This window comes from Pipistrellus kuhlii, unplaced genomic scaffold (assembly GCF_014108245.1).
Source record: "Pipistrellus kuhlii isolate mPipKuh1 unplaced genomic scaffold, mPipKuh1.p scaffold_m20_p_9, whole genome shotgun sequence".
Taxonomy (NCBI): Eukaryota; Metazoa; Chordata; class Mammalia; order Chiroptera; family Vespertilionidae; genus Pipistrellus; species Pipistrellus kuhlii.
Window position 1 is genome coordinate 39,306 of NW_023425595.1, and position 11,827 is coordinate 51,132.

At 68.6% G+C, this 11,827-nt stretch overlaps 1 protein-coding gene across 1 annotated transcript; it reads right to left on the bottom strand.

Annotated features, from left to right (window-relative positions):
• Nucleotides 1–2,628: 2,628 nt before the first annotated feature.
• Nucleotides 2,629–9,814, bottom strand: CD5 (CD5 molecule). The gene is made up of 9 exons (XM_036427376.2): nucleotides 9,490–9,814; nucleotides 9,038–9,100; nucleotides 8,484–8,825; nucleotides 5,698–5,997; nucleotides 5,059–5,181; nucleotides 4,274–4,327; nucleotides 3,961–4,083; nucleotides 3,280–3,371; nucleotides 2,629–2,989 (listed from the first exon to the last, which is right to left on the bottom strand). Exons 1-8 carry the CDS (start codon nucleotides 9,794–9,796, stop codon nucleotides 3,283–3,285), a joined length of 1,401 nt encoding a protein of 466 aa, XP_036283269.2. The 5' UTR covers nucleotides 9,797–9,814; the 3' UTR covers nucleotides 2,629–2,989; nucleotides 3,280–3,282.
• Between the last annotated feature and the right edge of the window lie 2,013 nt (nucleotides 9,815–11,827).

The window sequence follows — 11,827 nt, forward strand, 5'->3', positions numbered from 1 at the left end:
GGCCTTGTGGCTCCGGGGGTGAAGTGCAGAGGCTGGGGGGCGGGGGCACGATTTCTCCGCCACCTGAGGGCCTCCCGACTCGGGGCCCAGAGCCCCACTGTTCTGGCTTATCTCCCGCTGAGCATTGCTCTCCCTCCTGCGACTTCCCTCCGGCACGGCCACGCCCGGGCCTGCAGCTGCCTGTCCTTGTCCGTCCTTGTCCTTGGGGGACAGCCGGGCTGTGCGAGGGGAGGCCAGCGCCTGCCTGCGGGATGGGGACACCTGCTGTCGGCCTGTCCCGGAGCCCACTGGGGGCTGTCTGCTGCCCAGTTTCTCACGGGGACCGAGGGGCAGCGGGCCACTAAGCTGGCTGAGGAGGCGGGTGGTCCCTGCCACGGGCCCTGTCCCCTTGCCCCTCCCTCCGTCACCCAGCACCCCTGAGCTCAGCGGGTTATCGCAAGGCCTTCTGGGAAAACGGTGGCTTCCGGGAGCCCGGAGACCAGGTTTCTGCTGGGCCTTCCGCTCTGCCCTGCCAGGTGACGAGGCCGGATGCGCCGTCAGCCTGTTGAAAGCCGGGCTGTGTGGGTGTGATGTGTCACTGTGCCTGCCTGCCTGGGTCCTCTCAGCAGCCCTATGCCCCTCCCCCCATTTTAAACAAGGGCAGAGGTTCAGTGACTGGGGAGGGGTGTGTGTGTGTGTGTGTGCACAGCCTAAGGGTGCGGGCGGGACTGGCACCCAGCTCTGTCTGCCTCGGGGGCCCCTCCATGCCTTGTGGTACCACAGCCCCGGGGGTCAGAGCCCACACTGGAGACCTCCGGGCCCCACAGATGTCCCGCCTTTGCCTCCTGGACTCCGTCCGGCCTGGCCTCCAAATGCCCGGGGCTGGTGGGAGAGCTGGCCACCTGGTGGCAGGGCACTTGCTCTGAGGGGGCAGAGGATGCAGAGGGAAGTGCCGCTTTCTGAGAAAGGACGGGTCAGAGCTGCTTCCCCGGTCAGTCAGCGCCTGGCACCCCTCTGGCCCCGCTCTCCCACACCAAGTCTAGCTCTCTGCAGCCCTCCCCACCGCACGCACCACGGAAATCACGGAGTTCTCGCCAGACCACAGCGGGCCCCTGTGGGCCTCCTGCGCAGAGCGGGCTGCCGGAGGACCCCTGCCTCTCTGCCTTAATGTCACACCGGCGACGTGGACATGGCAGGCTTGAGAGGGAAGCCGACGAGAAAGGTGGGATCAGAGTGAGCAAGGACGCACAGGCTGAGCGAGCTGGGGCGAGGCCATCCGGTGTCCTTGGCGGCGCGGGGTCCCTCCCAGCCGCACACCCAGGCCCCGGGCCTGGCCGCGTGAAGCCAGACGTGCTGGGGAGTCAGGGCTTCGCTTCCGGCGCTCCGTTTCCCTGGCTTCACAGGAGGAGGCTGTGCTGGAATCAGGCGCACGGGCGCCTGCCTCTGCCCAGGTGGGAGCGCGGTTTAGGGGAGCCGGCCGCACAGGGAGCACTGCCCTCTCTGGCTCAGGGCGCCCCGCTCTGGTCAGGCAGCGGCTGTAAGGAGGAGTGGGCCCAGAGGCGCCGGGTCACTGTGGAGGCCGCCGGCATCCTTTAGGGCCGAGGAGCCCCTGGGAGCGCTCCCTGCCGATTGGCGTCATCCTGACCGGGGCTGGGGCCACCCGCCAAGGCTGGAACTGAGGGGGCTCCCGGCGGGGCCTGAGGCAGACCCTTTTGGGATTCGCCACCTGCTGCCCTCAGAAAGCGGTCTCTAAGGAGGCGTCTGCCCCGGGCAGCTCTGGGGCAGGGGTTCAGGCCGGGCTGCATGGGCCAAGCAGGAGATGAAGGAGCTTCTGGCGAAGAGGCCGAGGTGGGCATCTGCTGCACACCCTCTGCCGCCCCGAGTGGCCCCCCTCCCCCGCCCAGCACTGGATGGGCCCAGGCTGTCCTGGGCTGGGCCCCTGAGCGGGGAGCCACGGATGGGGATGCTGGGCACTGGGTGAGGAGGTCTGGGGAAGGGTGTTGTGGGGCAGAGCTCTGGCCTGGCACTGAGGGCATCCCTCCCCCCAGCATCGAATAGTCACCCTGCTCCTGCTGCTCCCCAGGGTGGCTGGACGGCTGGGCCCTGGGTGTGGGCCCAGACCCACGGCGTCTTCAGGCTGCTGCCCGTGCCCGGGGGTTCTGATGCCCGGGGCCAGCGAGGCCCGCCCGCCCTCCTCTCTCCTTAAGGAACCCCAGGACTGCAGGACTCGCTGGGAGCCGGCCCCGCTGAGGGTGAGACTTCCTGGGAGCAGCTCCCTGGCCCCAGGACAGCGCAGCCCCGGCTCTCACTGCAGCAGGAGGTGACCATGACCCCTGCAGCCTGGCACTTCCCCACGTCGGCTCGGGTTTGCCAGGTGCCCCCTGTGCAGGGTCTGAGGGGGCCCTGGGCCTTGGGCTGTGACAGCCAGCTCTGGAAGCAGGGCTGTCGGGGAGCCATGGATGCGGGGTGCTGGGGCGCTGGGGGAGGTGGCCACGTGGAGTCAGGGCACCCACACCACGCCCTGCTCCAGCCGCCTCGGCCTGCTAGGCTGTCCGGGTCCGGGGGCAGCTCTGACCACAAGGGCTGTTCGCCTCCCTCAGGGACGGAGGAGCTGGGCACTCAGTCCTCAGGAAGCAGGAAAGCCGTTACTTACAAAGAGCATGTTAAATACACAGACCTCGGCTCCCATGCCGGCCCTGTGTGTGCTTCCGTCAGTCCTCGCGGGGCCCATGTGAGGAGCTTCCCACAGGCCAGGTGAGGTTCCCAGGGCCTCCCCCCCCCCCCCGTCTCTACTCGGGGGGCTGCTTGTTGGCGGGCTCTGCCCTCAGCTGCCAGGCTGCCAGCGGTCCTGCAGGCTCCCCGGGCGGCTCTGCGGGGCAGGCAGGCTGGGTGGGGGAGGCCGGCCTCTTCCATGGCCGCGGGGAGGAGTCAGACGTGTTTCAAGCGGCAGAGGCAGGGCAGGGCATTCTCGGACCCGGGCTGGCTCCCGATGTTCGCTCCGTTCCTGGGTCTGTGGGTGAGAAGGACACGGGTCAGAGACGGGACCTCACCCCAAGATGGGCTCAGTGTCAGGGTCAGGGCGACCTTTCTGGGGGGGGGGGGGGGGGCTCCCGGACAGAGGGAGGGAGGTGGTGTGGAGGTCGCGAGTCCCCGCTCTGCCTGCCAGGTCACTCCCTCACCCTGGATGTTCATTCTTTCCCTGACGGGAGCCAAGGCTGGGACCCCTGTCGTGGGCGGGCAGGCAGGGGCCCAGAGCTGCTGCCTGTCTGGGGGCCGGGGGAGGGGGCGGGGGGCGCTCACCTCTCACAGCCGCTGAGCCCCGTGCAGGTCGTAGTCGCTGTCGGAGGAGTTATCGGGCTGGGCGGACACGCGATGCAGGGCGCCCTCCAGAGCTGCAGGCAGAAAGGCCACCTCGGGGCTGACCCACCAGCTACACCGACAGAGCCCCCACCAGCCCAGAGCCCTCGGAGCCCAGATCCCAGAGCACCCCAGAACCCAGAGCCCCCCACCAGCCCAGAGCCCCCACCAGCCCAGAGCCCCCGAGCCCAGCCCACGGGTGTGGAAGATCAGAGGGCCTGGGTCTGTTTTGATCAAATCAGCGAAATGTTGACTAAGGATGCTGAACTCGGGGCTCCCTGGCTTTGGGGTCAGGAGGTCAGGAGCTTGCAGTGCGGGGCTCCCTGGCTTTGGGGTCAGGAGGTCAGGGAGCTTGTTCACAGGGCTCCCTCAGCCATGGCGGCTGCTCTGCCTGGTGACCACCCGGCTGTGAGGCCGCAGAGAACGGGCTATGGGCACAGCCTGCGCTGTGGCCTCTCGGCTGAGTGGCCTGTGGGCCGGATCCCTCCACCCCCGGCCGTGAGCGCTGGGCAGGCCGGCTCCCCTCTCCCCAGACGCCTTCCCTTTCGGTGACCATGACCTCTGCCCGTGCCCTGTGCCCGGCCCCGTGCCCTGTGCCCGGCTGGCGGGACGCCCCGCGCCCACCTGGGTACGCGGAGAGCTGGGAGCTCCTGGGAGGCTGGCTGTACTCGTTCTCCAGGTGCGAGGCGGCGGGGTTCTCCACCTGCGACCGGCGGACAGTGGTCCCGGGATCGCGGTGGAAGGACACTGAGCGGACGGACAGAGACGGCGCCGTTCCACCTGCTGCTCCGCCCAGCGGGGCCCAGAGCTTGACTCCTGCTCCCACGCTCCCCAGCCTGCCCCCCTCTTCCATGCTTCTTGGACGGGCCAGCTGCACCTGAGCCCCATCCCTGCCGCCCGTTCCTGCGGACCCCGGGACCTGCCTCCGGGCACTTACTGCTCTGGTTCAGCCCTGTCGGGCCAATCCACTGGCGCTGCTTCTTCTGTCGGCCTGGGCGGCAGACGGAAAGCACGTCAGACGGTAGATGAGGCGGGGAGGGGGGGGGGAGGCGGGGGCGGGGGCATTGCTGGACTCGGGGGGCCTCTGATTTCTGACTCGCTGGTCAGGAAGCTGCACTCCTCTCACGCTAGAGGCGCTGTTTGTCCGCTCAGTGGTCCGCACCAGAAAGGAGACCTGGGAGCGCGACGGGGGTCGGGGGGATTTGGGGGGGACCCGCCGGCCTGCGCCTCGGCCTGCCCTCGCAGCCCTCAACCTCACGCCCTGTCTGAGCTCCTGCATTCTGCAGGACAGGGAGCACGGCCCGCTGTGTATGTGCCTCACGGGGAGCAGCCACCGTTTGGAAGCTGAGGACACTGAGGCTCAGAGAGGAGGGGGCTGGTCACCATCATGCACACTGTGGGGTGGCTCGGCCTAGGACACCCGTCTCCTGAGGTCAGGCCGTGCAGGCGCCCCTCAGGGCCTGTCACCCCTAAAGAATGGCCCGCCCCCCCTTGGCCCGGAGTGGGTCTCAGATGGGCCCCCACGTGGGTGAATCAGCAACTACAGCTTCCTGACTTCCTGTTTGCCACTTTGGGCAGAAAAAGGCCAGTGGGGAAGCGGGCAGGGGGGGCGAGGGAGGAGGAGGGAGTGAGGGGGGAGGTGTGTGGGGGGAGCAGAGGTGGGACCCTCCTCGTCCCCCCACACAGGCCCTTGAGGGGGGTCGCGGGGGCACCTGCACCTACATTTCTTCAGCTTCTTGTAGGCGAGGGGCCCGCACGTGACCAGCAGCACAGCCAGCAGCACCAGGGCCAGGACGATGCTCATCACCGTGCCGGTGCCCAGGCCCGCCGGGTTGGGGTCCTGGCCTGGGGGGCGGAGGGGGGGGCAGAGGAGTCAGGGCGGCCCACCCCTCTATCAAACCTGTCCAGTCGGGGGGTGGCTGCTGGCTGGCTTCTGCCAGGGAGTCCCCGGCCCATGCGTCTGGCCGCCTCTCTGCTGCCTCGGGGATTCTGCTACACATTCACCCCTCGACCTTTTACCACCTGACAGCTGTCACTTGCCACTTCCGTAACCAATTATTGAGCTTTCTACCCCTCGCCATTGTACATGGCCCCAGCACGTGGTCTCTCTAACGTGTTACCCGGTTACTGCTCCTGCAGCTAATCGGCTCCCTCCGTCCCCTGCTTGACTCCACCCTCTTCACCGCTCACTGCACCTGAGCACTGCTGCCCCCTCTGCCCCCCGCTTGCCATCTCCTCTTGGGGGGCCTGGGAGTCTCTGTCCCGCTCCGGGGCCTGTTCTTCGGAAACGTGCTCCTGACCGGGCCCTAGGGGGAGCCCAGGACCGCCCTCCGCCCCACCCGCGGGGTGTGGCCCACTCACACGTGACGAACACCCGCTTGCAGTGGGCTCTCCGCTCCTGGAGCTGGTGGCACTGGGACAGCCGCTCCCCGGGGCAGACGAGCCCCCGCGAGGCCTTCTCGCCGGCCTCCAGCACGCGGTAGGAGCTGACGGGCCCGCACTGCTGCTCCCGGCACACCTCCGCCCACCGCGCCGCGCCCCTGGCCGAGGGGCTGTGGCACAGGGCTTCCCACTGCCGGCCCTGGCCCTGGCGCACCTCCACGGAGCCCTCGCACACGCCGCGGCCCCCCACCAGGCGGCTCTGCACCTGGGGCTGGAAATCTGGGGGAGGAAGCAAGGAGAGGTGGCGGCTTTGCAGGAAGCCCCTGGCCCGGGCCCGCAGGCCGGCGCGGGGGCCACCTCACAGGGGGTTGGGCATGCTGTGGGACGGCCTTCTGCCCTTCCCTGCGCCGGGCATCCTCTCTGGCAGCTGCCAGCAGCTGGCCCTGTCCACGTGGCGCTGAGGGGAGGGCGGGGGAGGTGGACATGTCCTCTCCCTCTCCTCTGCGCCTTTTCAGAAAGGGAAACTGAGGCCCCAGTCCTGGCCGATGGCAGGTGGGACAGCAGCCAGGGATGCCCTGCGCGGAGGAGGGGCAGGCGGACTCTCACTCTCAGGTGGGGCCCCACTGCGCCGTCTGGAGGAGTGATCGCACCAGCTTTGGCCAGTTTCCATGGCAACATCTGCCTTCAAAGTCCTAGTGCATCTCCTCCTTCGAACAACTGTCAAAGGCCAGGCCCTGGGTGTGGTTGGCAGGTTGCTGCCCGCAGGGGGCTGTGGGGTAGAGGGTGGAGGGTGGAGGGGTAAAGGGTGGACGGTGGAGGGGTAGAGGGTGGGGGGTGGAGGGGGTGGAGGGGGGGTGGGGTGGAGGGGTGCAGCGGGTGGAGGGGTGGAGCGGGTGGAGTGGGTGGAGTGGGTGGAGGGGTGGAGCGGGGTGGAGGGGTGAAGGGGTGAAGGGGTGGAGGGGTGGAGGGGGTGGAGGGGGGTGGAAGTGGCGGGTGGCAGGCGGGTGGAGGGGTTGGAAGCGTGTGGAGGGTGTAGCGGGTGGATGGGGTGGAGGGGTGGGGGAGGAGGGGTGGAGGGGTGGAGAGGGGGTGGGTGGGGGTGAGGGGTGGAGGTGGAGGGTGGAGGGGTGGAGGGGTGGAGGGGTGGAGGGGTGGAGCGGGTGGAGGGGTGGAGGGGTGGAGGGGTGGAGCGGGTGGAGGGGTGGAGGGGTGGAGCGGGTGGAGGGGTGGAGGGGGGGAGGGGTGGGGGGGGGGGGGTGGAGGGGTGGGGGGGGTGGGGGTGGGGGGTGGAGGGGGTGGGGGTGGAGGGGTGAGGGTGGGGTGGAGGGGTGGAGGGGTGAGGGGTGGGGGTGAAGGGTGAGGGGTGGAGGGTGGAGGGGTGGAGGGTGAGGGGTGGAGGGGTGGGAGGGGTGGAGGGGTGAGTTGGAGGGGTGGAGGGGTGAAGGGGGTGGAGGGGTGAGGGTGGAGGGGTGCGTGTGAAGGGGTGGAGGGGGAGGGTTGAGGGTGGATGAGGGGTGAAGGGGGGGGTGTGAGGGGTGGGGGGTGGAGGGGTGAAGGGGTGGAGGGGTGGAGGGGTGGAGGGGTGAAGGGGTGAAGGGGTGGAGGGGTGAAGGGGTGGAGGGGTGCAGCGGGTGGAGGGGTGGAGGGGTGGAGGGGTGAAGGGGTGGAGGGGTGGAGGGGTGAAGGGGTGGAGGGGGGTGGAGGGGTGGAGGGGTTGGAGCGGGGGGAGGGGTGGAGGGGTTGAAGGGGGTGGAGGGTGAAAGGGGTGGAGGGGTGAAGGGGTGGAGGGGTGGAGGGGTGGAGGGGTGGAGGGGTGGAGGGGGTGGAGGGGTTGCAGGGGTGGAGGGGTGAGCGGTGGCGGGGTGGCAGGGGGGTGGAGGGGGTGGAGGGGTGGAGGGGTGGAGAGGGTGGAGCGGGTGGAGGGGTGGAGGGGTGGAGGGGTGGAGCGGGTGGAGGGGTGGAGTGGGTGGAGTGGGTGGAGAGGTGGGAGCGGTGGTGATGGGGTGAAGGGGTGAAGGGGTGGAGGGGTGAAGGGGTGCAGCGGGTGGAGGGGGGGAGCGGGTGGGGGGGTGGAGGGGGGGGAGGGGTGGAGGGGTGGAGGGGTGTGGCGGGGGTGAAGGGGTGGGGGGGTGCAGCGGGTGGAGGGGTGGAGCGGGTGGAGGGGTGGAGGGGTGGAGGGGGTGGAGGGGTGCAGCGGGGGGAGGGGTGGAGGGGTGGAGGGGTGGAGGGGTGGAGCGGGGTGGAGGGGTGGAGCGGGTGGAGGGGTGGAGGGGTGGAGGGGTGCAGCGGGGTGGAGGGGTGGAGGGGTGGAGGGGTGCAGCGGGTGGAGGGGTGGAGCGGGTGGAGCGAAGGAGGGAAGGTTCTAGCGGGAAGCGTGGCTGTGCTGGGGCCGGAGCAGGACGAGCCTCCCGGGAGAGGGGTTTGGAAGCCGGACACGGACGGACGGGGTCGCAGCGACAGTGGGAGTGGGAGGCCCGGGAGCCGCAGGCAGAGCGAGTGCCAAGCCGTCCCCAGAGGGCCTCCCGCGGAGACGGAGCTGGTGTGGCCGAGGGACGGTGACCCCACAGCCCCCTCCACCCTCCATCCCTCCAACACACACACACACACACACACACACACTCACTCACTCACTCAGAGGCAGACAGCGCCCCCTGCCGCCCTCCTGTTCACAGTGCGCCTCCCTGCCCTGTGCTACGGGCAGGCTTTGGGGATCGCGTGGTGCCTGGCCGTCTGGGGATGCCCTGGGTCCTGCCCGTCTCACTCACCAGAGCAGACGAGGGCGAGGGCTCGGCCGGCCTCCCAGGGCTGGGCTCTTCGGAAGCACTGCTCCAGGGAGGCACAGCTGGCGTTCTGGGCCTTCCATCGGATGGGCAAGGGCCTGCGCGCCTCTGGGGCGGGGGTCCCGGCTGCCTCGGCTGCCTCGGGCTCCGGCAGGTGCTTCAGGAAGGAGCCGCACTGGAGGGCCTGGCAGATGCGGTCCCCCAGGGCCTCGGTGCCGTCCTGGTCCTCGTAGGCCACGGTCCCGCCCAGGCGGCCGCTGTAGAACTCCACCACGCCCGCGCAGCGCAGGCCCCCGCGCCCCGGCACCAGGTGCAGCCGGGGAGGAGCTGGGGAGGGCAGAGTGTGCGTCTGAGCGAGCGCCAGGGCCTCCGGCTCCTGGACCCTCGGCTCCAACACTGGGACAAAGGAACGACTGGCCGGTGGCCCTGGGAAGTGTGAGGGCCCGAATGTTCCACTAGAGATTCGCACCTAACTGGGCACCCCCTGTGTTTAATCGCTGAATCCGACACCCTTTCCCCGGGGCCTCAGAACCTCTTACCTGTGGGCTCGGGGGTGGTTGTGGGCAGAGGCCTTGTGGGAGGAGTGGCCGTCTTCAGTGGCTCTGCAAGGAGACACGGGTGAGGGAGGGGCAGGGGCCCCGGAGGGAGAAGATCTGGGAGGAGGGAAGAGGGGTGTGGGGGGCGGAGGGCAGCAGGCAGTGGTGAGCAGGACCTGGAACTCATGCTGTGAATACCGCCTGGCCCTCACGTTGTCTCTAAGTCTCCCGTGAGTGGCGGTACCAGCCCCTTTTACAGCTGGGAAAACGGAGGTTAGGAGGAGACAGTGGAGTTAGCAGGTCCTCAGCCTTTTCCATCCTTCTGAACAGGAGCCAGAATCCCTCGCCTTCCCCTTCCAGTTCCCCACCGAACCCCCTTCCACCCGCCTGTTGGGGCCCCAGGACACAGGCCCTGGGCGGCCTCCTCAGGGCGTGCCCAGCCCAAGGGAACCCACCTACGCAGATCAGGCTCAGGGGCTCCCCCTGGTGGGCATCGCTGGCGTTGCAGTGGGAGAAGGAGCCCAGCCTTCCGTGGCAGGTGATGTGGTTCCGGGCTCTGGGGAGGCTGCTGAAGTGAGGGATGGGGGCAAGGAGCAAGGCTTCCCTGCAGCCCAGATGCCGGCAGAGTGGGGAGGCCACGCTGGGGAGCCCCGGGCGGCCCGGGCTCCAGCCCCAGCTCCGGCTGTCCACTGGGTGCCACTGGCCCTCCAGGAAGACCTCCACGCGGCCCTGGCAGGGCGAGCTGGCGCCGCTTAGTCTCATCGGGATCCCTAGGGGTCAAAGAGGGGGCGGGTCAGGCTGGGAAGGGCCCCTCACTGCCCCATGCCCTGCTCTCCGCCTGGCCCCCCACCCAGCCAGGCTCCTGCCCCCGGGCTGCCTGCCGGCCCCTGTGAGCGCGCCCTTTGGGGCACAGCAGGGACTCCCCACGACTCAGGCTGGGGCTGCTCCTGGCCCAGGCGACCCCAAAGCCAGGGTGACTCGGTCAGTGGGCAGGGCCCTGGGCACCAGGCCAGCGGGATCGCCTGATTGGGGACGTCTGTCTCCACGGACCCGAGAGAGGCCGAGTGCCCGCTTCTCTCTCTCTCTCTCTCTCTCTCTTTCGATTTTAAATAAATTTTATTGGGGTGCCATTTATAGACAGTGAAATGCACTCACTGGAGAGGGCACGTGCTCGGTGGCATTAGACACGTGTGCCCCCTCACCACCTGCTCTAGAAATAGAATATTTCCATCACCCCACCCAGCCCCGGGCCACCACCCATCTGCTTCCTGTCACTACAGATCAGCCTGCCGGCTCCAGAAGGTTGGAAGCAGGGTCATGCGGCACGTGTGTGTGTGTGTGTGTGTGTGTGTGTGTAGGGGACCCCCTCTCTCTCTCATTCTCTGGGGGATCACCCTGGTGGAGGTGCCGATTTCTTAGTTGGCACAGCCCTGCTCCCTCCCCTGCCACCCAGGCCCCGGCGGCTCTTCCTTACCTAGTTCCACCCCGGAGGACGCTCCGTGGCCAGCGTTGGCGGCGGTGACTGCAGGAAGGAGAGAGCGAGATGAGGGAGGGAGAGAGCCAGGTGAGGGAGGGAGAGAGCCAGGTGAGGGAGGGACAGAGCCAGGTGAGGGAGGGACAGAGCCAGGTGAGGGAGGGACAGAGCCAGGTGAGGGAGGGAGAGAGCCGGGTGAGGGAGGGACAGAGCCAGGTGAGGGAGGGAGACAGAGGCGAGCGGTGAGGGAGGGACAGAGCCAGGTGAGGGAGGGACAGAGCCAGGTGAGGGAGGGAGAGAGCCAGGTGAGGGAGGGACAGAGCCAGGTGAGGGAGGGAGAGAGCCAGGTGAGGGAGGGACAGAGCCAGGTGAGGGAGGGACAGAGCCAGGTGAGGGAGGGACAGAGCCAGGTGAGGGAGGGACAGGAGCCAGGTGAGGGAGGGAGAGAGCCAGGTGAGGGAGGGAGAGAGCCAGGTGAGGGAGGGACAGAGCCAGAGGAGGGTGAGGGAGCGAGAGATGAGAGAAGCCAGGTGAGGGAGGGGGGACAGAGCCAGGTGAGGGAGGGACAGGAGCCAGGTGAGGGAGGGAGCGAGCCAGGTGAGGGAGGGACGAGAGCCAGGTGAGAGGGAGAGAGCCAGTTGAGGGATGGAAGAGCCAGGTGAGGGAGGGACGAGCCAGGTGAGGGAGGGAGAGAGCCAGGTGAGGGAGGGAGAGAGCCAAGTGAGGGAGGGACAGAGCCGGGTGAGGGAGGGACAGAGCCGGGTGAGGGAGGGACAGAGCCAGGTGAGGGAGGGACAGAGCCAGGTGAGGGAGGGCAGCTCCCTCCGCCTGAGCGATGGCTGAGGCGCAGGCTTTTCCCGAGGCCTGGGGCACCCTCGGGGACCGTGAAGCCGGCCGCCACCTTCTTCCTCGTCCTAAAACTTTGTTTTAAATGGACGCCAGTGAGATGGACTTTCCTCCGCGCACAAGCCCGTGAATGTCGACACCCTGTAGGTCACGGTCACCAGCGCAGCCGCGGCCTGCGGCAGTTTCATCCCCAGACGTCCCCCCACTCCCCCCTGCGGCGATGAGCAGTATCGAAAGCATCGATTTGTTTAAAATGAGATGGACCGGAACGAAGGCCGTCGGAACACTCTGCGCGCGGTGAGGGTAGCGACGCTTTGGGGCCTTGGGTTGCGATGCAGAAATGTCCCGTTTGCTGCTTTCAGTCCAAACGGTTTAACCTCCGTGACCCCAGGGAGCCGGAATGGCCGTTCCCGGTGCCCCGGGCAGACACCAGGGCCCCCGTCTCTCGCGGCTCCTGGCTCCCAAAGGCACAG